Source organism: Anolis sagrei, chromosome 1 (genome assembly GCF_037176765.1).
Source record: "Anolis sagrei isolate rAnoSag1 chromosome 1, rAnoSag1.mat, whole genome shotgun sequence".
Lineage (NCBI taxonomy): Eukaryota > Metazoa > Chordata > Lepidosauria > Squamata > Dactyloidae > Anolis > Anolis sagrei.
The window spans coordinates 252,919,160-252,943,539 of NC_090021.1; the positions used below are offsets into that span (position 1 = coordinate 252,919,160).

Below are 24,380 nucleotides of genomic sequence, written 5' to 3' on the forward strand. Positions count from 1 at the left end.
ATGGTCCACACCGTCCACGTTTGCATCACACTACAAACTGGATGTGTTGGCCAAAAAAGATGCAGCCTTCGGCAGAGCTGTACTGTTTTCCTGTGTGGCATGACCCACCTCCAGGTCAGTAGCTTGCTATTCACCCATAGGTGTGCATTTCACGGAAGACACGAAGAAAAAATAAAGGTTGCTTACCTGTAACCGTATTTCTTCGAGTGTCTATCCGTGAAATTCACACAACCCGCCCATCCTCCCCTCTGTCATGCCTCCATTTAACTTCTATTTGGCGCTAGGGGAACTACCTCTGGGACGCCCGCGGGGGCTGATATACCGGGGGGGCGGAGAGTGGGCGGGGCCTGTCCTTATTCTCTAAATAATCATTTAAAAATTCATTAAAATTCTAGAAGTTCCGGATTGCTGCGCATGCGCACAGGAGAACCCATAGGTGTGAATTTCACGGATAGACACTCGAAGAAATACGGTTACAGGTAAGCAACCTTTATTTATACAAGCAGAAATAAACAATTCACTGGATATAAAGTGGAAGAAAAAATATTAAATGTATAGAAGGCTCAACAAAAGAGAAGCTGGAAATCCACTTTTAGAACTAATTTATGTATACGTTGGTAGTTCTAGAGTTATAGGTAGAGATGTATGTTTGTTAGGCAATTGTTGTCTAAGTATGTCTGTGTTTATTTATTCATAACTATTGTTGCTTTTCTGCTTGTGTGTGTTTTTACTGTTAAAAATTGTAATGTAAAATGTTGAGGAAAAAAGACTTAAGGAATGCTGTCTTTTTTGGCAATGAGAACATTGCATGCTTTCTCTCCATTTGCTAGGAAATGCCAGACTCTGTGTAGATTGCTTATTTTCTGAATGTAAATTTGTATGATGGTTTGTATTATTATTAATGTTTTGAGTTTCTAACCTTCTCCACTCAGAAAACCATATGATTAAAATTTAAACCCTGAGTTTTTGCCAATTTTGTTAATTTTGATGCCTAATAACACTATATAACAAAATTTGCAAAAAAAATCTGTTTCTGGTTTGAAAGTGTTATTTCCTATTTAATTGTGTGTTACTTACTTTAAAAGTTGTTATACTCCAGAAACTTCATTTTTGTGGCTGCCACAAACTATGTTGAATTGGTTGAGACTCTGTAAGATATTAATTGAATAACTATAGCAAAATGTGCTGCAGAGTGTCCTGCAAAAACAAAGGTTTTGCAGTTTAATAAACTTTTCCCATGTTTCTATGATAGAACCAATTAGGAAATGACATTTATAACCCATAAACAAAAATCATGTTACATAATGTTAATTGGTCATATTTATCTAGGTTTAATGGTGGTAGTTACATGCCTGCCTATTTGGCGTTTTATTTTTTTGCTTTTTGAAAATGCCTCTGACTCCTGTTTAATGTGGTAGTACTTGTATTGAAAAGTGGGTTGTAACATTATTGTTTTGTGTATATTGGCAGTGTGTTTATGCATAAATAATACTTGTATTTTACAGGGTCATTTGAAGAAGGTGACAGAACAATACCCAGATGATGTCGAAGCCTGGATTGAACTGGCACAAATCTTAGAGCAGACAGATATACAGGTATGCAATAGATGTATAAATTACATTGTTTAAAGCTGAACAGTTATGCCTCCTATTTAACCTCTGTCTGCCATCTTTTTATTTCACAGGGTGCACTTTCAGCTTATGGTACAGCCACACGAATCCTTCAGGAAAAAGTACAGGCTGATGTCCCTCCAGAGATTTTGAACAATGTGGGTGCGCTTCACTTCAGGCTTGGGAACTTAGGAGAAGCAAAGGTCTAAAACCCATTATTATCACTACTTACTGTTTTGCAACATATTTAGAATTGTTCTTTGTGTCTTTTTTTTTAAACTTTTGTGTTCTTTTGTTCCTTTCCCCATTTTTGTTCCTAGAAATACTTCTTGGCATCTCTGGATCGTGCTAAAGCAGAAGCAGAACATGATGAGCATTACTATAACGCCATTTCAGTGACTACTTCCTACAACCTTGCAAGATTGTATGAAGCAATGTGTGAATTCCATGAAGCGGAAAAATTATACAAAAACATCCTGAGAGAACATCCAAACTACGTAGACTGTAAGAAATCTTGGTGCAGTTCTTTGATTTTTGAACAGCTGCCTGTGTTTTCCTTCCTGCTACTAGACTTTTAATTTTTCATCTTAATTTTCTCCCATGTATCTTGGTATAGAAAGAATCTATGTATGTCAAACTGTCTTTAACTCAAAATTTCTTTTGTGTCAAGCACTGTGGCCAAACTACATAAACTCATTAGAAATAATTTTTCCTGCATTCAAATAACCTATACAATCTTATCTTGAGGTTTTTAAATAGAGACTGGGTCCATGTGTTGGGAATGCTTTAACTGTGTATTCTGCATGGCAAGAGATTGGACTTGATGGCTCTTCCAATCCTTGAGTGTGATTAGTCAAAGTTTGTCAGTATAAGTCACTGAATAACCCTCTTTTCAAGTTATTTTAAAAGTATCTGTACTAGGACATTTTACAAATCATATTTTAATGTTAGGCCCATTTGTCTGTACTTGAATACATCAAACATAAACATTACTTGCCCATGTTCTTGGGTAGAACATTACTCCCATTGTGCATTTTGTTCTGTACCAGTGCTATACATAAATTTACATGGGTGCTATTTATTGGAGGATTGTGTATAAGTTGCCGATATCGCTTTGTTGTTCCTAACAAGTGCTTTTTCTTGGTCACTGCTCAGCTACCTAACAATTAGTAGCTACTCAATGTACAATTAACACTGCTTTTGTTCATCGCCAGCATGACACCACTGGACGCCTCCCCCTGAACTGGGTTTTGAGAATTAATTTGTTTTTCTGTGTTCAGGCTATCTACGTTTAGGAGCTATGGCTAGAGATAAAGGGAACTTTTATGAAGCTTCTGACTGGTTTAAAGAAGCACTTCAAATCAATCAGGTTAGTAAGAGTTTTCTTGCTTTCCACTGGCAATATCGTTGCTTATGAACTCTCTGTTTTATTTTTTTTCTGCTTTTGAACATTTAGATTAAATATACTAGCATAATGATATTCTGTAGCTCAGCTTCCATATTCATCTGGAAATAACCTTTTGTTAGGTTGTGCATGGATATGTTCTTTGTAGCTGTAATTTGTTTTTGTTTTAATCAGACCTGTATGGAAGATATGTAACATTTTTAAAAAAAAATGAGTTGTTGAAAATAAATAGAAATTTGTATTTATCTCTTCATAAGGGAAGCAGGGTAAGAAGGAGAAATGTTTGATCTAGGTTGTTGCAAGTTTTCCAGGCTGTATGGCCATGTTCCAGAAGCATTCTCTCCTGACATTTCACCTGCATTTATGGCAGGCATCCTCAGAGGTTGTGAGCTCTGGCCATACAGCCCAAAAAACTTACAATAACTCAGTGATTCTGACCATGAAAGCCTTCAACAATACATTGATGTAGTATTGTTTTAAGAAAGGATATGTCTATACTGTATGATTAATGCAGCTTGACACCACTTCAACAGCCACAGCTCAATGACATGAAATCCAGTGAGTTGTAGTTGTAGGACATGGCCCTAGCACTATTTGGCAGAGAAGGCAAAGGACCTTGTAAAACTACAGCTCCTATGATTCCTTTGCATGGAACCATGGCAGTTAAAGTCGTGTCAAACCACACTAATTCTTCAGTGTAGATGCAATCTTACTTAAAAAGACCATGAAATGATTAGACATATTCATTCATCTCTTCATGGAGATGGGCAGTGGCGGACCCAATATTCTTTTGTACTAATTTTGTTTCTATAAGCCTGTGAGGAGAATTAGATATAACCATTCAGCCTAGATGGGTTTGATTTTAACATATTGGGATATCTCTTTCAGGACCACCCAGACGCTTGGTCCTTGATTGGAAATCTTCATCTGGCCAAACAAGAGTGGGGTCCAGGACAGAAGAAATTTGAAAGAATATTAAAACAGCCCTCAACTCAGAATGACACTTACTCAATGTTGGCTCTGGGCAATGTGTGGTTACAGACTCTACACCAGCCCACCAGGGACAGGGAGAAGGTGAATATTTCCTGTTTTCATATGGTGTTCATTGGGCCACTTCAGTGATTGAACATTGGCCTTCCTTGACCACATGGACCTATTTACTAGCAATAATCTGCTTAGGATGCCTTACAGGCTGTTGACTTTGCAATAGATTTGAGCAGCTACAGTAGGGAACAGAATATCTGTGTGTTTACCTTAAGTGAGAACTTTTCTCCTCAGAAAAGTCAGAAGATTTTCTTCTTTGAGAATTTCTTCTTCGTTTTCTTTGCACAGAGACTTGTCCCTTGGAAGAGTTTTTTAAAAACATGTTTGACCCAACTCTTCCTCTTTATTCATATTTGTTCATCTTTCCTCCCAACTATTTCTGAGCCTGTCAAAGTATTTTGGATGGTTATAATTATCAACGTTTGTGCGTACGTGTGTTGTTTCTCTTTTTTATTAATGTTTGGTTATAAAATATAATAAATAGAAAGGTTTATCATGATAGATCCTAAGAGTTCTATCACCATGTTTGTAGGAAAAGCGTCATCAAGATCGTGCATTGGCTATCTACAAACAAGTGCTCAGGAATGACCCAAAGAATTTGTATGCTGCTAACGGCATAGGTGATTATTGTCTTCAGATTTCTCATCTGATTTTTCTTCTTGCATCCTGCAATTTTTAAAAAGAGTGTACACATCTGAAAGTTCTCCTTTGGCTTCTCCTTTTTAGGAGCGGTGCTGGCACACAAAGGATATTTCCGTGAGGCTCGTGATGTTTTTGCCCAAGTGAGAGAGGCAACAGCAGATATCAGTGATGTGTGGCTTAATCTGGCACACATATATGTGGAACAGAAGCAGTACATCAGTGCTGTGCAAATGGTAACCTTTCAAAAGAGACAGATTTGAGACAAGTATCTTGTGAAAATGTAAAGACAAGAAATGTTTTCCCATAACAAGGGTGTTTTTAAAAACCTTGTTAGTATCGTGCCACTTTATTAAAAATAACTACATTTTGGGAAGGTTAAAAAACCCTACAATTGTTAACCATTACCAACCTCAGAGCACATCTGTTAGTACAGTTTTAATTTGATTGTATCTCATAAAAATAGCAAGTAACCATCTCTGTAAACCAGATTGAAATGCCCTTTTCTTTTATGATCACCTCCTCAAGGCATTACTAGGAACCCAAGAGTAGCAAAATAAGACTAGTGGGAAAGAAGAGGGGGGAGCATTTCATGTTGGAGAGAAACCCAAGGCTTGACAAATTCAACACATTATTTAAGAAACCCCAGAACCTAAGATGGACAAAAGCAGTCTGTTGAGGACTTAGTTTACAATAGAGTGATGAAAAAAGAAGATAATGTGGGTTGGTGACAGTGTAGTGGAATGCCATCATTGGAGGGAATTGCTGGCTTTAAGCCTGGATAGGAGCACTTCTTTTGGGAAGGAGGATACAATGCAGTGTTTGTTGCAATTCTGCTTGGATTAGCAATTATATGTGACAGTTACATCCTATACTTGTTTTTAAAAGGGGACAGAAATTATTTTTATGATAAGCATTCACGATTTTCCAGTGTTCAGTGGGCATCATTGTTTTTGCTTCTTCCCCAATAATATGGCTGTTCTTTTCTGCCCTTAGTATAGGAACATCTTTTAATTTCAACAGTGAACTGGTAGGCAGTGTCCGTACATAGAAGAAGTAGAAATGTCAAGATGTACAATATAACTGGAGGCTTTTTAGTTTGCAGAAGTGCCGAATTAATGGCAGCACTCATTTTATGTTACAGACAATGGTAAATCACAGGTTAGAACAAGAAGACTTCATGGTAATGAGTTGTTTGTGTCAATGAGAACTTTGTTACCGTTCAAAATAATAGGTTGAAAATATTCATCAGGACTGCAGCAGGGGACGTGAGGTTTTTGGTTTTTTTAGATGAGCTCTTCATGCCTTAGTGCAGCCTTTTATTTAGTAGCCTGGTAATCATGCATTACAAAGAAATCCAGCAAGTAAATTCCCTTTCCCTACTAACCTGTTAAGAAATTAATATATTGTGTTATTAGAAGGGTGTGTTGCTTCCATGCCCATAACCAGCATGGAAACGTAGTAGTAGTAGTAGTAATTCAAAGACTCTTGCACAAGCCAGTAAAGGTGGTCCCAGTGGTGATCGGCAAACTGGGTGCAGTGCCTAAAGACCTTGGCCTGCACTTAAACACAATCAGCGCTGACAAAATTACCCTCTGTCAGCTGCAAAAGGCCACCCTACACGGATCTGCACTCATTATTCGCCAATACATCACACCGTCCTAGACACTTGGGAAGTGTCCAATGTGATTAAATACGAAAGCCAGCATAGTGATCTTGTTTGCTGTGTACTAATCTTGTTGTGTTTCACAGTAATAATAATAATAATAATAATTATTATTATTATTATTATTATTTATTTATTTATTTATATCCCACCAGCATCTCCCAAAAGGGATTTGGGCGACTTACAAAAGCACGTAATAGTGCAATAAAATACACAAGATACAATACATTCAATGACAATGACAATTTACATTAAACAGCATACTTAAACCCGCATATAAAACCCCTACTAAATTAAATAAGACACCAGACTAGCAATTTAGGAGAAAATTTAGAGATTCGCAGATTTTTTTAATCTTATTTACAAGGTTGTATTTAGCTTCACATTCAATTTGATCCCACTTCAAAAGGACATATTTTGGATACACATGCTTAGAAATGTGTTGCATTGTCCAGTGAAACAGGTGAGCTTTATGTTTAGTTTAATTACATTTAGTCTTAAACCTTGAAACTCTTGTGTGTGTACTTGGTTTATATCCATATAGTATGAAAACTGCCTCAGAAAATTCTATAAACACCAGAACACCGAAGTATTGTTGTATTTGGCCCGTGCTCTCTTCAAATGTGGGAAGCTACAAGAATGCAAGCAGACACTGCTGAAGGTAAAAACTGGATTTTTTTAAAATGGCTGTTTTATAGCACTGTCTCACTCATGTTGGAGGGGTTGCTGGTGCATACCCATATAATTCAGAGCTTAATTTGAATCCTCAGGCTAGACATGTGGCTCCCAGTGATACAGTTCTTATGTTCAATGTTGCCCTGGTCCTGCAAAGGCTGGCCACCTCTGTCCTGAAAGATGAAAAAAGTAACTTGAAAGAAGTACTAAATGCTGTGAAAGAACTGGAGTTGGCTCATAGGTATGTGCCCTATAAGTTGTTTTGACAATCATTGTTGTGTTGTAAATACCAGAATCCAGTTTAACCACACTTGGTTACTTTTTACAGCTTTGTAAATTTTTCAACATTTTTGCTAAATGTTATCTTTTAAAACAAAGTTTTGCTTTAGGAAGTTTTAGCAAACAGTATCATGTGATTTTAATGTTTTTACTAGGCGTTTTAATTCTTATATTTCATGTTTTAAATGTCTTTTCCCCTTATCTTATAGTGAATTGTCTTATTTATTTTATGCTTAGTTATATGGTGTTGATTTGTGGTTTGGTTTACATATGTAAGGCATTTGTAAACCTCTTTGACCCCCTCAGGGGTGAGAAAAGCGATATATAAATACTGTAAATAAATAAATAAATAAATAAATAAATAAATAAATAAGAATTTCATTAGAGTAACAGAAACGCCTATACAACAGCTTTTAGATGAATAATAATAATAATAATAATAATAATAATAATAATTGTAACAGGTTAAAATAAACAAACATAATACATTTCATACTTTACAACATAGTGAGTTCTTTAAAAATTGGACTAAAATAATTGTTTGAGCTTACAAATTTGGCAGAGGAATATATCAAGGAATAATTAATCCTCCTCCTCGCCATATGCTAAAATGCATAAGTGAGTTTTTAAGAGCTTTTTGAAGGAGAGGAGGAGGGAGAGAGCCATTTTTAATTCTTTAGGGAGAGAGTTCCAGAGGCGGGGAGCGATCATGAAGAAGAGCCTCTCTCATTCCCACTAACCATGCTCGAGACAGGGGTGGGACTGAGAGCAGGGCCTCCTCCGCTGATCGCTCTGCTCATGTGATCTATATGTAGAGATGTAGTCTTTCAAATAGTCAGTTTTATTTCAGTAGATTGCAAAAATGATCCCCACCAAGTTAATGAACTGAATAATACTTACATAAAGTTGGTAGGTAGCAGAGTTCCTTGTTTTAATGGCTGGCTTCAATTGCTGTTGTCTAAATCTTCAGTTGGTGGATTGGTTAGGCAGATTGGTTGTGGTTAAATCAACAAACGTGGAGGTTCCCATCAGAGTCTAGAAAGTACTGGGAGTGACAAGGTGGCTGATACACTCAGAGTATCATCCTGTACACAGGCAAAACATTTTTAGAAACCACACTAGTCAACTAGGTGCAAACTGTACTTGGCTCTTAGATACCAGTATTGCTTCTGAACTGGAAGCTTCCTTTAAAATAGGTGAGCTCCTATTTTGACTTAATCTCTCACCACATATACAGCCAATTATTTTCACATACTATTCCAACGCTTTTTGCAAAAGGTATGGGTGTGAGCAGGATTTCCTGTGACAAGTACCGGCCTCTTCTCCCAGTAGTGGAGATTTCCACTTGAGAAAAACAGAAATATAGTGAGATTGACATAATCAAGGTATAACAAAGATGCGGCCAACCCCCTAAGCCCTGTTCAACCATACCGAACATTCCCAAAATGTATTCTCCAAAATGGGAAATGATATCCTTAGTTGCTTTCTGGAGGATGTGCTGTAATTTCACCTCCCCAGAGCATTTTCGCCATGGACACTTAGATGTGTTTAGAATACATTTAGAATGCAAATTCTGTTTTGGAGGGGCTGGAAGGGAGCAACCCAAAGGTACAGGTGAGATTAAAAAAGACTTTTTGACCCTCAACATTTGTCCAGTCCTAAATATAGAATTACATGTAGTATATTTTGTTTCTGAATTGTTCAAGATTTTGTTTAACATAGAAAACCTCTTTTGATTCAAAAGAAGGACTGTCAGCATGCATCAGATTAAAAAATGATTCCTGACTTTTCATTTTCCATTCAGATACTTCAGTTACTTGAGTAAAGTAGGAGATAAAATGAGATTTGATTTGGCACTTGCTGCAACTGAAGCCAGGTAAGAGTAGTTCTTTCTCTATATTACCATACTTAAGAATTGGGATAGATTTTAAAATATGCCTGCTTTCTTATTTGTATAATGCTTGGATGGAATGATATGCATTACTTCAAAATCCGAACTAAACAGAGCCCTGGCCTATATCTACACTTATGTGTGGGGCAAAAGATTGGTTTCAGGATCAACTGTCTTCTGAACAGGAAGCTGAAGCAGCCAGCCATTTGAACCCCTCTAGTATGGGAAGATGTTGGAGCAGAATATTGCTTATAATGTCCCAGTAAGGGCCTTGATATATTAATGATAGTAAAAACAAGAGAATCCTGTGAAAGCTTCAAAAATTAAGATATTTGGTTAAGTTTTTACCATGTATTTCATCAGATGTAAGTATGTGGCAAACTGGGCGCCATTCATGAAAGCTATGTCAGAGAGGTAGTCTTCAAGATATCACAAGACTGATGTTTGGGGTGTGTCAATCTAACAACTAACTACCAGAAATTAATTATAGTCATTGATCTTTTTGGTGATGTTGATGCCGAGGTCATGAAAGAAAATTCTAGTTTTCTTCTTAGAATAGTTGTCATGCAGTTTTAATAAACTTATTTCACAGCTTATTAAAGATGTTTAGTGGAATTTGTTTTTGTTATTGGATTAAACTATTAAAATTCTCTGGTAGCTTCATTTAGTGGCTTTTAAACAAAAGGAAGTTCTAAACTACTTTTTCCATATAAAAAAAGTTCTCAACTCCCTTAGAAAAGAGATGCAGCTCAGAACACAGTTAAAGCAATTTAATTTTAAATGATTGAAGTATAAACATTCATGTCAGAAAGATAAATATTTCTAGGAAATGACATGAAGACACGAAGACAGAGCAATATTTGAAGCTAGGTTTGTCCAGTAGCAATTGCTGCTTCCAAACGTATCTTTGACATCTTTAAAACTGGCTGGACTCTTTGATGGTAAGTGTTTCAGGGAAGCTAATGAATAAAGCCTTAACAGCATATGCATGTGATTACTAGGTTCTTGCTTAAACAATACAATTTCCTCATGACTAAGTACTTTGAGTCTTCAGCTATAAACTCCTCCTTTTTATTGAAAGTGTCTGTCTTTGGCACTGTAGTGGGACTTTTTCACATTATATTTCTGCTTTTGTCTGCAAATCTAACTTGAACTTGATAGGCAGTGTTCTGATCTGCTGAGTCAAGCTCAGTATCATGTGGCTCGGGCCCGGAAGCAGGACGAAGAAGAACGAGAGCTACGAGCTAAACAAGAGCAAGAAAAAGAACTGCTGCGCCAGAAGTTGCTCAAAGAACAGGTACTGTATTCCCTCTGGTACTGTAAGAGAACAAGGGCCACGTTGGCTGATGCCTCAGGCTATTCCTTATTCCATATTCTTGCAGCCTCTGTTCCACTTGCATTGTCCTTAGAACCCACTGTTGCTGTAGCTGGGAATGTGGGCTGCCTGCAGTTCCTAGCCCAGTTATTTGTGCCCAGATACCTCCAATAACCCTGGGGGTACGTAAGACAACTTTTGCACTTAAGCCATTCCCCAACGCGGGAATGTAAAAAAAAAAAAAGTGAACAGGATTTCCATGTCATATCCCATTGTGGGAGAAAGGCCTGTTTTGAATCTAAAATAGCCCAAAGAGGATGAAAAGCAGACAAATTGCTCCCAAACCTTCTAGGAGCTGCTGGAGACAAAACTATTTTTAAAAAGGTTTTGGGGAAGTATCCAAAATCACCTGGGAGCCAGTTTAGCTCCTTCATTCTTGACAGTTTCTCATCCTTGCACTACTACCCTCCAGTCCCAAGGAAAATAGGATTAACACATGTCTACTGCTGTGTGAGTGTAGTCCTGATACTAAATGGCTGGATCCTGACTAGTCCCTACATAAATTAGCCCTGCCAGTAAAATAACACTGTGTTTTTGTTATATGGCTTCTCTTTAAGCACATTATATTGCCAAGATGGCATTCCTTCCTAGTTCACATCCTTTCTTTGAACTTTCCCAGCATAGTCCCTCACCTCCCTCCTTTCAGCATAAAATGCTTGATTGACTAACATGGTTGTCCTCTCACAGTTAAAGCCCTAACAAACTATTTCCAACTGCTTCTTAGCTAGCTGGTTGCTTCACCATCTTGAACAGTCAAGATTGTTTTTTCTCCATGAGGAGAAGTGCAAGTAGTTCTCCTCAACTACTTGCACTTCAACCTCCCTTCATAAAATTTCTTGGTCTGTGATTGGTCAACCCACTCAAAGCCAAGCTCCAGACCTCTCTGTCCCAGGCCACAGATATAATAATGCCCATTAAGCTGCAGAAAATAACCAAGTAGGCATCAGGCACAAAGTTGCAGTGATGTGCTTACCTAAATGGAATCCAAGATGGCTTGCATGCTTTACATAACAACATCTCCAGCCCAAATAGATTTGGAAGGGATGGTTTGGAAGGGATGGTTGACTTGTGGGTCTATTTTGTAATATAATGGTAATATAATAGGATGAAGACTATGTGTTTTGCTATTTCTCCAGGCAGTAAACCGTATCTAAATTCAATGCTGCATGCAGTGGGTTCACTCCTTCATAGACTTGTATTAGAGCAGACCGTTCAGAGGCAGTTAATGTTTTTCATATTTGCACTCAACACCATAACCAAAATCAAATCAGTCATGTTGTAATTATGCTTCCAGGAAGAAAAACGCCTCAGGGAAATAGAAGAACAAAAGAAACTTCTGGAACAGAGAGCACAATATGTAGAAAAGACCAAAAATATTCTGATGTTCACTGGGGAAGTTGAAGGATCAAAAGAGAAAAAACGTAGCGGAGCTGGCCGGGTATGGAATAATAATGTTTATGAATTTCTGTTTTCCAGATTGTTCCCATGTGGTGACAGAATATGACTTACTTTAAGATAAGAGTTCGGGAAATAATGTATAGACTATGGTAAAATAATGTCTGAATTCGGTACTGAAGATCAGATGCCAAAGAGATGTTTGAGTTAGCCTTTTATTTATTTACCAGTAGTTTAAAATCACATTATCCAACTTCACAAAACTAGTCAGTATGCAAGAATAATCACAATTAAGTGAAAGCTTGTAAGAACAAGTACATTTTCAATAGGTGCTGAAAACTTGGAAGTGATTATCTAATTCAGGCATCCTCAAACTGGCCCTCCAGCTGTTTGGGCCTTCAGCTCCCAGAATTCCTGACAATTGAACAAGCTTGTTAGGGCTTCTTGGAGTTGGAGGCCTAAACATCTGGAGGGCTGCAGTTTGAGGATGTGTGATCTAATTTATAATTTGCAAATTCTTTACATGTTCCAGAGTATGAGTACTGTGACATTTAAGGCCCTAGTCTGGGCTCCCATATGATTTTTTAGAATAGTTTCCAATGAGTGCCATAGGCAGACTGAAGTTGAATGATGGTGTTATTTTGGTCCCCTATTAACCAAGCTAGGAATGCAAGGTCATATTTTATCATTTCTTACATCTTCTGCTTCCGTTATATGTATCATCGGAAAGATCTTCAAATGTGTTTACTTTTCTGAATACCCCTTACTTCTTTTTTACAGATATTTTTATATTCTATAGTCATTGTTCCTTGTTATTTTGTAATAATTTTACTACTTACCCTTGCGTTATGTCATACTGCGTCCCATTAAGGCAGTGCAATTGATGCAAGGAGAGCATCTCTAAGAAACTCAGACCGGCCTTGTTTCTGATGGTATCTTGAGAGACCCTGTCAGCAGATGTAACCTGGTCATCTTGTCTGCAGTTAGTGCCTTCCACCTGTTTAACACCCATCCCAATTCTAGCATTAAAATCTCCACACAAGAGGAGCTTTGTGGAGGGGTATTGGCATTCCAAACAGGTGAGGGTTTCAGATAGTCTAAGACAGACATTATTAGGGTCTCCATTTTTTGATAATCTAGGTGGAAAATAGACATTTATACAGATTACATAACCAAAATACGTGCTCTTAATGAGGAGGGCCTGTATATATTGTGGGATGGAGCTATCCAAAGATTGAATGTCCACGTGCAGATCTACTGAGATAAATATGGTAAGGCCCCCGCTACCACGGCCTTTTGAGCTTGTTTTCACTGCTGGAACCGAATATGCTCTGAAACCATGAAGGGAAGGTAGATTAGTTTCAGTGGCCCATGTCTCCTGCAAACAAATAATTTTGAATTGTTGCAGATAAATTGCAAAATCTGCGTCATGAAACTTATTTGTCCATCCCATTATATTCCAGGATAGCAGGTGTAATTGTCCCGCTGGTGTCGATAGATCTGAATCATTACCGATGTGCAGAAGTTCAATCTGAGCAGAGGCTTTTGGGCTATGGTTATTCAAGCCAGGATCAGTTGGGTGTAGTTCAGCCTGCATAGGCTCTACTAGCTTATCATGCTGTCTCTTTGTCAGATTTAATAGCTCTCCTGTCCTTCTTTGGTAACTAAGTTTCTGAATATCACTATTTCTGAGTGGATGAGTAGAGTTCTCCTTTACCATGTTCTCTTTATTTCTGGGCACCACATGTTGAAAGAACTGCGTGATTGGGGGCTGTTTCAAACCACAATTTGTACTTGACATTCATGCTTCTTTTGAAATGTGTCCCTTGTCCTCTGCTTCAATACTCGTGAGGGCCTCCCAGGGATTGTCATGAGCAACACACGGATTAGTAATTTGGGGTTTCACGACTTTCACCTCTGGGGTCAGTGGGAGGTGTTTAATGGAGGGCTCAAATCTCTCCTCAGAGTCTAAAAATCTCATCTCCAACCATTTTTCACTATTCTGAGCTGCTCTTTGCCATTCCTTTGGATTAGTGTGTCCTGCTTCATTGAGGTATAGCCCTTCCGTATATATTTCCCTTAGATGGCTATTTAGTGCCTCTAACCTCTCTAGGATATCCCATTGCTCTTTTTTTTGGCAAATTTGCATATGCCTCTACCAGTGATTGTTCCTCGTTACAAAAAAGGTTCCCCAGACCATCAACACCTTTTTCTTCTTTTGTTGGCCTGGTGGCTTGAACCTTGTGGGATTTCAGCAATTGTTCATTTCCCACTTTAAGTGCTGGTTGCTGTTCCTCAAATCTCACTGTACCATCTGGGACTCGTTGAGTGAAGACCTTCTTAAAAAATCTTGTTATCCTGATGCCTTGTTTTGAAAATAAATCTCTAGCTCTTATGACAAATTTAGCTATATTTGGGTCGATAAAGGAGATTATGGCATCAACATGCATTGAGTCATGTAAGTAATCAATCTCGTCATTGACCATGATAGGGCTATCTACCTGACTAGGCTCACATTTCCAAAACTTAGACAAGCCTTCACTGCCCTTCGTTTCCAAAGTATGCCCACAGCAGTGATTGATGGCAGATATACGGGCACCCCTCTGGCTCTTCGTTTATGTGTTTGCGGGGCCCCGGAAATTGAGGATCTGCCTCACTATTTGCTTTTCTGCCCTTTGTATTCTGATCCAAGAACCAAAATACTCGGGTTTATTCTTCACCTCCTTCAGACCAACACTGTGTCTGAAAAGATTTTTTATCTCTTGGCTGACACTAACCCCGTGGTTATTCAAAAGGTGTCTCTTTTTGCCCTGGCAGCACAGAAAATCCGGGCAAAACTAATCTCTGATATTGCAGTTGACTGTGCTGGGGATGCTTTCAACTAATAGTGGCTGTTTGTGTAGTTTTAATAATGCTGTATCTATTTGCTTTTACTTGGTTTTTAATTATGCAGGTATGAATCTTCACATTATGTAGCATTTTAAAGCTGCATCTTGCTATCGATGTATGTAGCATTTTAATGATTTATAGGATTTTATAGCATTTTAATGATTTATAGGATTTTATGGTGTATTTTATATTGTATTTGATAATCTCGTGTCCATGTATTTATTTGTTTGCCTTGACTTGTATGTGAAAGACCTATGGTCTAAGCATCGAATAAACCTACAAACCTACTACTTACCCTTTCCTTCACGTTGATGTATTTTCTAATTTAATAGCCTTTATCTAATTTTCCCGTATCTATTAATATTCTCATGGTTTCATGCTCAGCAATTTTTCCATTGTCTTCATAATAATGAAGTTTCCTGATTGTATTATTGTTTCTTCCAATCTCCATCTCTCTCTCTCTCTCCCATTCTTTTCCTTTTTCCCTCCGTCCCTCCTTTCCTCTCCCATTCTGTCTCTTCAGTTATTTCCTTAGCTCTTCTTGTCTTTCTTACACCTTCATCTCCTGCTTTATCAATATCTTTCTCAAATTGTTGCATTTTAATTTGGCATTATAAGTCTTTCTTTGAGTTATTTTTATTTCAGTTTTGTAAATATGAAATTAAATTTCTTAAAATAGAATTCATGAAACATGAAGTATGTCAGGTTTGACCTTTAAGTTGATAGATATGTTCTAAAATGGTTTGTATGTTTTGGAGGATCACTTACTGCCACAAATAATAGGGGTTTCTGATTTTGTGATAGCGTTCCAGGAAAACCGGTGAATTTGAAGAGTTTGTCAATGATGACAGTGATGACGATCTTCCGGTGTCTCGAAAGAAAAAGAGAAGGAAGGGCAGTGGCAGTGAACAAGATGGTGAGGAAGAAGATGGGGAGAAGAAGAAGAAGAAGCGACGAAGGCAAGTCCATTGCTTTGCCATGATAAAAACCTTGGTGGGGATTCATGGAGATTTTGTGAACACACTCTGGTTTCAGAGTCCCCTCTTTCCATAGGGAGTCCTTATCATTGCTTGATACATAATCCATCAAACTTGGGGAAACCTTCTGAAATTTGTTTTTGATAGAAGTGAACCAAAAGTATTTTGATGCCTGCTCATCAAAGCATTTGGAGCCCTCAGTTGGCAGCACTGAAGACCGACAGGTCAGAGGTTCGAATCCGGGGAGAGCATGGATGAGCTCTCTCTGTCAGCTCCAACTCCCCATGCAGGAACATGAGAGAATCCTCCCAAAAGGATGGTAAAACATCAAAATATCTGGGTGTCCCCTAGGCAACGTCCCCTGGGCAACGTCCTTGCAGATGGCCAATTCTCTCACACCAGAAGCGACTTACAGTTTCTTAAGTCACTCCTGACACGGGGAAAAAAATCAAAGCATTTGTGCCAGCATGGGAATGTATCTAGTGATGAATTGCAGCCTCTTATGGAAATTCTCAGTCACATTGTTTAGATTCATCTAGATCAGTGGTTCCCAACCTTTTTTGAGCAAGGGCCACTTTGACCAGGGACCACTCTCCCAACAAAAGGATTACGAATCAGTTTTTGGACAACTTTAGATTTTGTTTGGTTATTTGGGGTGCTGATTCAGAAAACCGCATTGTATAGACCTCATCAGATCTAGTTTCTGATACAGAACATATGCCATCCAGTAGTCACCATCTGCTTGCCCACTGAAAACCATATATAATAAACTAGAGGTGATGTGGTCAATCCAATGCAATTTTCTGAATAAGCACCCCAAATAACCCCAGGAACAGGACTAAAAATGAAGACACTAATAAAAAAAATTGGTTGGGCTGTTTTATTATCTGTGGATTTTGTTAATGCTTGTGTAAAAAAAAAATGTGAGGGAGAGGGCTGAGGTTGAAAAAAATACAAAAAGTGGAGCACAAGACCCAAGAAACTGTCCCATTACAGCTGATGTGTGGGAATGGGAGCTAATAATAATAATAATAATAATAATAATAATAATAATAGGCTGCGGACCTTATTTTAGGTGGGCCATGGCCCACGGGTTGGGAATTACTGATCTTGATCTACTAGATACTTAAAATATTTTAAGGAACAAGGAATAAAAGGATGTTAAGTTTAGCATCCCTTATCCAGAATTCTGAAATCCAAAACTGAGATAGTGATACCTTTGTTTCTTTGTTGTTCAGCATACACAAACTTTGTTTCATGCTCAAAATTATTAAAAATATTATTATACATTTGCCTTTAGGCTATGTGTATAAAGTATATATGAAACATACATGAATTTCTTGTTTAGACATGGTGTCCCATCTTCAAGATACTTCATTATGCAAACACAAGCATTCCCAAATCGCAAACACTTCTTCTGGCTCTAAGCATTTTGGATAGGAGCTACTAAACCTGTAATTTGATTCAGATGCAGTTAATTGGGGCACTCTCAATTGAATTGTTGGATATCTGTGTATTCTTTTCCAAAGAGCCCAGAAGGCAGATGATGGTACTGAGGATGATGACAATGAGACTACACCAAGGCCTAAAAAACGCCGCCCAGCCAAGACTGAGAAGAGAAAGGTATTTCTGTTGAGTGGGGTTATATTTGTCTAGGGTTGAAGGCAGTAAAATGAAGTGTGCTGCAAAACTTTGGAAATATTGATTAGTACATAACAAATATCCATATTTGGACCAAACTGGAAGCTCCAGCATTTTGCCCACAATCTATTCTGATTCCTGGGTTGCTGTGAGTTTTGTGGGATGTAGGCCCATGTTCCAGTAGCAATATTTCCTGATGTTTCACCTGCATCTGTGGGTAGCATCCTCAGAAGTTTGTTCAGAGCTCTGTTGGAAATGGGGCAAGTGGGGGTCTATATATATTTGTGGACTGTCCAGCGTGGGGGACAGTGGGAAAAGCTCCCAGGAACACAGTGATTCCGGCTATGAAAGCCTTCATCAACACACATTCTGATTCCTTCTCCTCCTATGGAAAGGAAAGGTGAGGGGAAAACATGAGCCTCACCTTTCAACAACATGGATTCTTATTGCAGTTGGCTTTGCAAGGATGTATCCATAGTTCCTGAGGTCATGGATATAACATATTGAAGTTTGTCTCTGTTGATGCTGAGCAAACAAATTAGAAGAAGCTGATAATCAGACATTATTAGTCCACGTCCATCCAACAGTTGGAGTTCATCACCATTCCAATAAGGCAGCTGTAGTTAAAAAGTAAAATATTCAATCACACAGTAGCTGAAAGTACAATTTTATTTATCATTCTCTTAATACTTTTTTTTCTAGCCCAAGCCAGAACGCTTGCCTCCTTCAATGAAGGGGAAAATAAAATCAAAAGCTATCATTTCATCGAGCGATGACTCATCAGATGAAGATAAACTCAAAATTGCTGATGATGGGTATGTATACAGTATATATCACTTGGAAGTAAGGGGCCATTTAATTTTTCAAAAATGTAATTGTTTGCACATAAAAATTGTATATTTCAACCTTTGTTTGCAAAAATTGAAATATACAATTTTCAATTATAAACACATACTTCTGCATTCTGTGCAGTCTTGTTAATGAATGTTATTTGTGTTATATTTCATTTATTTTGTTATGTCACTTAGAACATTTGTTGAGAAACTCTTATCCTTTAAAACTGGTGAGACTTTGGACTGCAGTTTCCATTAACTCTACTCAGCATGGTTATTATTAAGGGATTATGTGGTCTGATGTTCACAATATCTGAAGGGTCAAAGCTTCCTTATTTGAGAGCCTGCCTCTATTTTTCTGTTTTCTGTGGACACTTAATAGAATTCAGAACAAGAGAAGACCCATTAAATCAGTTGATCTTAAGTCTGAAACCAGGTTTTCAGCAGCAGATTCCATCTCTTCCACCTTGTTTTGCCCCATGGGGATGTGGTTTGGAGGTATCAGTGCCTTTTTGTTGTGAGTTCTTAATTGGCTACAGAGAAACATTATTTAATGTACTTGTTTCTTCATTTAGTGGATGCCCAGCCTTCCTGCGGGCATGATACCCAAGAGGGCTTACAGTTTAAAGTTAAACAAAATAAGTTAAAGCAATATGTTGCCAAAGACTACAAAGCTATTAAACGGGTAGTCCACATTAAAGGGCTTAAAGGTTTAGCATATATATAAAACATTCCAGGTTCAGGAGTCTCCATTAAAATACCCCTTCTGGTACACCTGTTCAAATATAAAGGTCTTTGTCTGCTTATGAAAAAAGATTGGGTTCAGGAGTGAAGCTAGGTCTTTGAAGATCTTAAAGTTTGGCCAGGCCTATATAAGGATACGTTTTTTTCACATAGTCTGTGCACGAGGTGATTAGGGCTTTATAGGCCACAATCAGCATATTGAAACTACCTGGAAATGTACCATTAGAAAGTGAAACGGTTTCATCAAGGGAGTTCCCAGTTCCTGACCAGAAGTCTGACAACAGCTTTTTTGGGACTGGCTGAAATTTCTGGACATTTTTCAAAGGCAGCCTGCGTAAAGTGTGCTGCAGTAATCCAAATGGGATGTGATCTGTCATGTGTTACTGTGAGCAGTTTAACCATACTACAGAATTAGAGGGGTTTGCTATCACTTTCATTGTTATCTCTGTACCTGAGATTTATAGTTTGAGGAATTGTGCATAGAATTATTTAGCATACTCTCATGAACAGCAGACCATGAATTTGAAAAGACCTCACAAAATTAGGATTTTATCTGGTTGAACCATGACAATTAGTGGTGTCAAACCATCTGCTATAATATTAAAATATAGCTAAACTCTAGGTAAGCTATCTTTTCTGCAATGTTTTGTTCACAGTTTTTTTGTATTATTCTATTTTTTATCAGAAATGCCAGGAACAGCAACAGCGATTCTGATAATGCAGAGACACGCAACAAGCGGGCCATGTCAGACAGTGATTCGGACAATAGTAACCGGTCGGGCAGTGAGAGGGGCAGCCCTAGGCGGCCGGCCGCCCGTCCTTCGGATGAGGACTCAGACAGCGATGGGTCACCGAGGAAGAGGAGGCGGTCTGACTCGGATCAATCTGACAATGATTCTGTGCAGTCAGGGAGAAGCCCCTCCGTGAGATCTGGAAGAAGCCCGTCTGTGCAGTCTGGAAGAAGCCACTCTGGAGGTTCTGAGAATGAGTCTCGTCCAGCTTCTCGCAGTGTGGATTCTGACCGAGATTCAGAGAGAGCATCTGATAATGAGGGTTCAGTTAATGAGTCTGAGCCAGAGGCATCCAACAATGAAGCATCTGAAAAAGGATCTTATGCTGGATCAGATGACAGTGATTAGATTTCAACTGTGGCCTCTCAATTTTTTAAATATAACATTTTTGTAAATATATTTTGGTTTGAGAGAGTTTGGGGGAAGATAAAGATGTCCATCTTTTATATTTGAAAACTGATTTAAAAACATGCACAACTATGTTTTAGGGGAAAATATTTAAAGAAAGTTGAAACATTTCCTATAGCATTTTTTCTACATTATTGTACACTTGCTAGATGGTAGTATCCCTTTAGAATACAGCATCCATTTCAGTTTGGTGCTAAGATCTGAAGAGTTGATGCCCATATAGTAATCCTGCATCTGGGTATGCTTTGAGTGCCTATGAAATACATAGCATTTCAGCATATTTAACTGGATGGAAGATTATAGCCCTTTCTGTCTTTCCTTGTCTAATCAACAGTGTTTTTTTTTTTAACTTGGAAAAGGGTACAGGAATTCCCGAAAGTGTAGAATGTTTGGGTTTACAGAGCTGTCCTTCTGACTATGTTGGTTCCTACGAAATACATTTTTACGTTCTGTTTAAAATTCATAAGTGCTGTAGAAAATTCCTTAAAATTGAAATAAAACGTATAAAATATAATACTACAGGAATGTAGATAAATGTTGGATTATGACTTCTCAGAAAAATTTTTCCTATGGCATCTAATAAAAATTGTGGCTACCATCTGGTTTGAGTTTATTTTATTGCAGATTTTACAGTGATATCCTATACATTCCTTCTTTGAAGTAAGCTATATTAGTTTGTCTTAGCGAAAATCTCATGACCCCCATTTTGATTCTAAGGTGTTTTGGAAAAGTTGTAAGGCCAGTGTCAAAACCATTATAGAGCTCCAAAAAGGTTGTCAGTTTTTGTCAAGTTATTTGCCCATTCACGCTAGTGGGAACCGGAATGGGACTTCTCCCCCCTCCTCAGTTTTAGGACTATCGTAATGAAACTTGTTACAGTTGTAGCACACATCTACCACTCTAAGGCCTCCCAAATTTCAGAATGTTTCACACATCCACTGGTTTTGGGGAATTTTAAAAAGTTTTGATAAACCTTTGTAATAAATCACTACAAGAGTTACCTCTTTTTCTTTTTTTTCTTTATTTTTAGATGTTGAACATTTTAAATACAATTAAATACTCAAAATCTCTACATTTTCAACACAAGAGTACTCATAGCATGCTAACTGTCTCAGTTATAATGAAATAATCTTTAGTCATTTTTTCTGTCCTGAGCAAAAAGAGAATAGATAGATATTTCTGTAACCTCACAGTATAAAAGTAAATCTCCCTCTGAGTAAGTAATTAGTTCTTATTTAAAAATAAGTTAAACATGACAAGCAAAGTAAAGCACTTCCAAATCTCGATCTTAGATTTAAATCTGAAAGCACTCTCTTTGAATTGTCTATATAATGATGCAACATAAGGAGGGCATCATTTATTTCAGAGAAATTTGCACATCTACTGCTTTTAGGGAATTTTAGCCAACATAAACTTAGCAGTACTATATCCCTGGAAGACTCCAGAGGCCATCCAGTCCAGCCCCCTTCTGCCAGGCAGGAAAAGCACAGTCAAAGCACCCCCAACAGATGCCCATCTGACCTTAATAATAATAATAATAAAATAATAATAATAATAATAATAATAATAATAATAATAAATACTTGTGAAATGTCCAACGTGTGACCCAATACAACAGCCTGCTGAGTGTCTGCTGTGGACTCATCCTGTGGTGTTTCAAATAATTTTTTTTGTCATGTCAGGAGCAACTTGAGAGACTGCAAGTCGCTTCTGGTGTGAGAAAATTGGCCGTCTGCAAGGACGTTGCCCAGGGGACGCCCAGATGATTTGATGTTTTTATCCTTCTGGGAGACTTCTCTCATGTTCCCGCATGAGGAGCTGGAGCTGATAGATTGAGCTCATCTGCCTCTCCCTGCGACCTGTCGGTCTTCAGTCCTGCCAGTACAGGGGTTTAACCCACTGTGCCACTGGGGGCTCAATAATAATAATAATAATAATAATAATAATAATAATAATAATAAACATACTAGGTAAACTTTGGAGTTACTGCCTTTCAAGTTTGCCTACCTCACAGAGTTGATTGAACTGCCAACAATCCCCCTTTAACTCAGAATCCCTTGACAGAATGGACACAAGTCCCCCCCCCCCCCCACAAAACTTTCAGGGAGGAGGAGGGCACACAAGGCAGTAAGCAGAATTCTGGAAAATGTAGTTTGGCAAGGCAAGGACCACCTGTGGTAGAGAATTCAAAAGGCCCCACCCTCAACTACATTTCCCAGAATTCTGCTCACTTCAGAATACCAGGATTGCCTGTTTTCAAACTTCAATGTGATGGTCTCTGCCTGTCTCTTTCTGGTCTGGCCATGTGCCGGAGGGGCTTCCTTGCCCAGGCATCCTTCCCTTCCTGCCTCCCCGCCTTGCCATCCTCTTTGGGGAAAGAGCAGGGGTTCTCTCTTGACTCTGGGCCTCACCATCCTCCTCAGAGCCCTTTGGGGGAACCAAACCCAGCCCTTTTGGGGAAGAAGTGGCACCCACAACGGAGACCTGGAGCCACTTACAAGAGTTGCATAATGAGATGAGAAAGGAGCCCTGGAAGCCCCCTCTCTGCACAATTACGTAACGAAAATTTGTTACTCTTGTTATAGTAACGAAACAGACACTTATGATATTCTAGGAATCCTTTAGAAATGACTTGCCGACACCCTCTAATTTTGTAATGAGTATTGAAATTTTTTTTTCATCGATCGCACAGGCCTACTAAAAACCAAGACTCTTTTTTTTAAAAAATGGTGTGTGTGTTATAGATTAACTATAAGAAATATATAGGTGCCTTACAAACTCCTTATGAAACAAATTTAGCCTTCCTAAAGTGCAATGTCCATCTTCAACATGCTTGCATAATTGTACTAAACCTTTTCTAAAGTTATTGATTATTTTGATTTATGAACAAATGCTAGCACTTGCTAATTTGAGGTGTGAGAATTGGAAAAATATTTGGTCCTACTGACATACATGAAATGTATTTTGGTATGATCTTGTCACATACAGTTCCCACCTACATATTGCAAATATCTTGACTGAAAATGAGTTGTTAGCAGAGCTGAATAATACTTGTGTGGGAAAGATGATCCATTCTATTTTCAAACGCCCAACTCTCCTTTTATGATTCATGATTTTCCAACTTATTACAAACAGAACAGAAACATGGGGATGTGATTTGAGTTCGGAGAGAAATTCCTAAATGCTCATTTAAAGGTGTATGGAATAACAGCCTTGTATTCCATGTGTCCTTGTATTCCATGTGTCCTTTCAAACAATAGGGTTCCTCTAAAATTTGCGTTATGTGCTGAGTTGGGTTTATAACCTTCTGTAGGGCTAATCTATAGAATATGTGTGTGTGGGGGGGGGGGATAGACTCTGAGACAGGACTGATCTTTAGGAGTAAAAGAGTAATAGCAAATGGGGCTATTTAAGAGATCTAAGAACTTATTGTTAAACCTCATGTGCTCAGGCTCTCAGAATATTCTGAATATCTCTGCCTAATAAATATGCCCCATCCATTTGGATATCTATGTATGTGCCTCCAAATCACCTGTGGATGTACAGCAACCCCATGAATTTCATAGGGATATTTAAGGGAAGGAATACTCAGATGTGGTTTTCACAGTTCTTTCCTCTGAAATACAGCCTACAGCACCTGGTATTGGTTGGTGTTTTGCAATCCAAGATTCAACCAAGGTTGATCCTGCCAACCTTCCAAGATCAGACGATTCTTTACTCTTAATTAGCAGTACTGTCTAATACAGGGGTCCTCAAACTTTTTCAGCCATGGAGCCTTTTTAAAGCAAAAGTTTCTTGTTAATTTCCAAGAAATATTTATATATTATATAATAATATAATATATGATGATGATGATGATGATGATGATGATGATGATGATGATAGCAGAATCGCCAGGGGCTATCCAGTCCAACCTTTTTTTGCCCCCTGAGCAGTGGGAGGGAAATAGGGCTTTGGAAGCAAAAAAAAAAAAACGGTGCAAGGGAAAGGATCTGGGAGATAAGGACAAATGGCTTTTGAAGGTGAGGGAGGCAGGGGGAGGGGGAGATTTTGGCCTGCATCAATAGGAGTATAGTGTATAGATCCAGGGACACTACCCCTTTATTCTACCTTGGTTA

At 38.2% G+C, this 24,380-nt stretch overlaps 1 protein-coding gene across 1 annotated transcript in view; it reads left to right on the forward strand.

The window, feature by feature from the left end:
• The window catches only part of CTR9 (CTR9 homolog, Paf1/RNA polymerase II complex component), a 35,746-nt gene extending 14,886 nt beyond the window's left edge, over positions 1-20,860 (forward strand). The window contains exons 10-25 of the mRNA XM_067462652.1: positions 1,506-1,595; positions 1,685-1,813; positions 1,931-2,114; positions 2,891-2,979; positions 3,904-4,089; positions 4,592-4,679; positions 4,786-4,934; positions 6,909-7,025; positions 7,135-7,280; positions 9,123-9,194; positions 10,371-10,506; positions 11,879-12,022; positions 15,673-15,827; positions 17,375-17,468; positions 18,189-18,301; positions 19,749-20,860. Coding sequence (XP_067318753.1) covers positions 1,506-1,595; positions 1,685-1,813; positions 1,931-2,114; positions 2,891-2,979; positions 3,904-4,089; positions 4,592-4,679; positions 4,786-4,934; positions 6,909-7,025; positions 7,135-7,280; positions 9,123-9,194; positions 10,371-10,506; positions 11,879-12,022; positions 15,673-15,827; positions 17,375-17,468; positions 18,189-18,301; positions 19,749-20,202 — 2,346 coding nt within the window. The 3' untranslated portion in view covers positions 20,203-20,860. The remainder of the gene's footprint in view (positions 1-1,505; positions 1,596-1,684; positions 1,814-1,930; positions 2,115-2,890; positions 2,980-3,903; positions 4,090-4,591; positions 4,680-4,785; positions 4,935-6,908; positions 7,026-7,134; positions 7,281-9,122; positions 9,195-10,370; positions 10,507-11,878; positions 12,023-15,672; positions 15,828-17,374; positions 17,469-18,188; positions 18,302-19,748) is intronic.
• Positions 20,861-24,380: the final 3,520 nt, after the last annotated feature.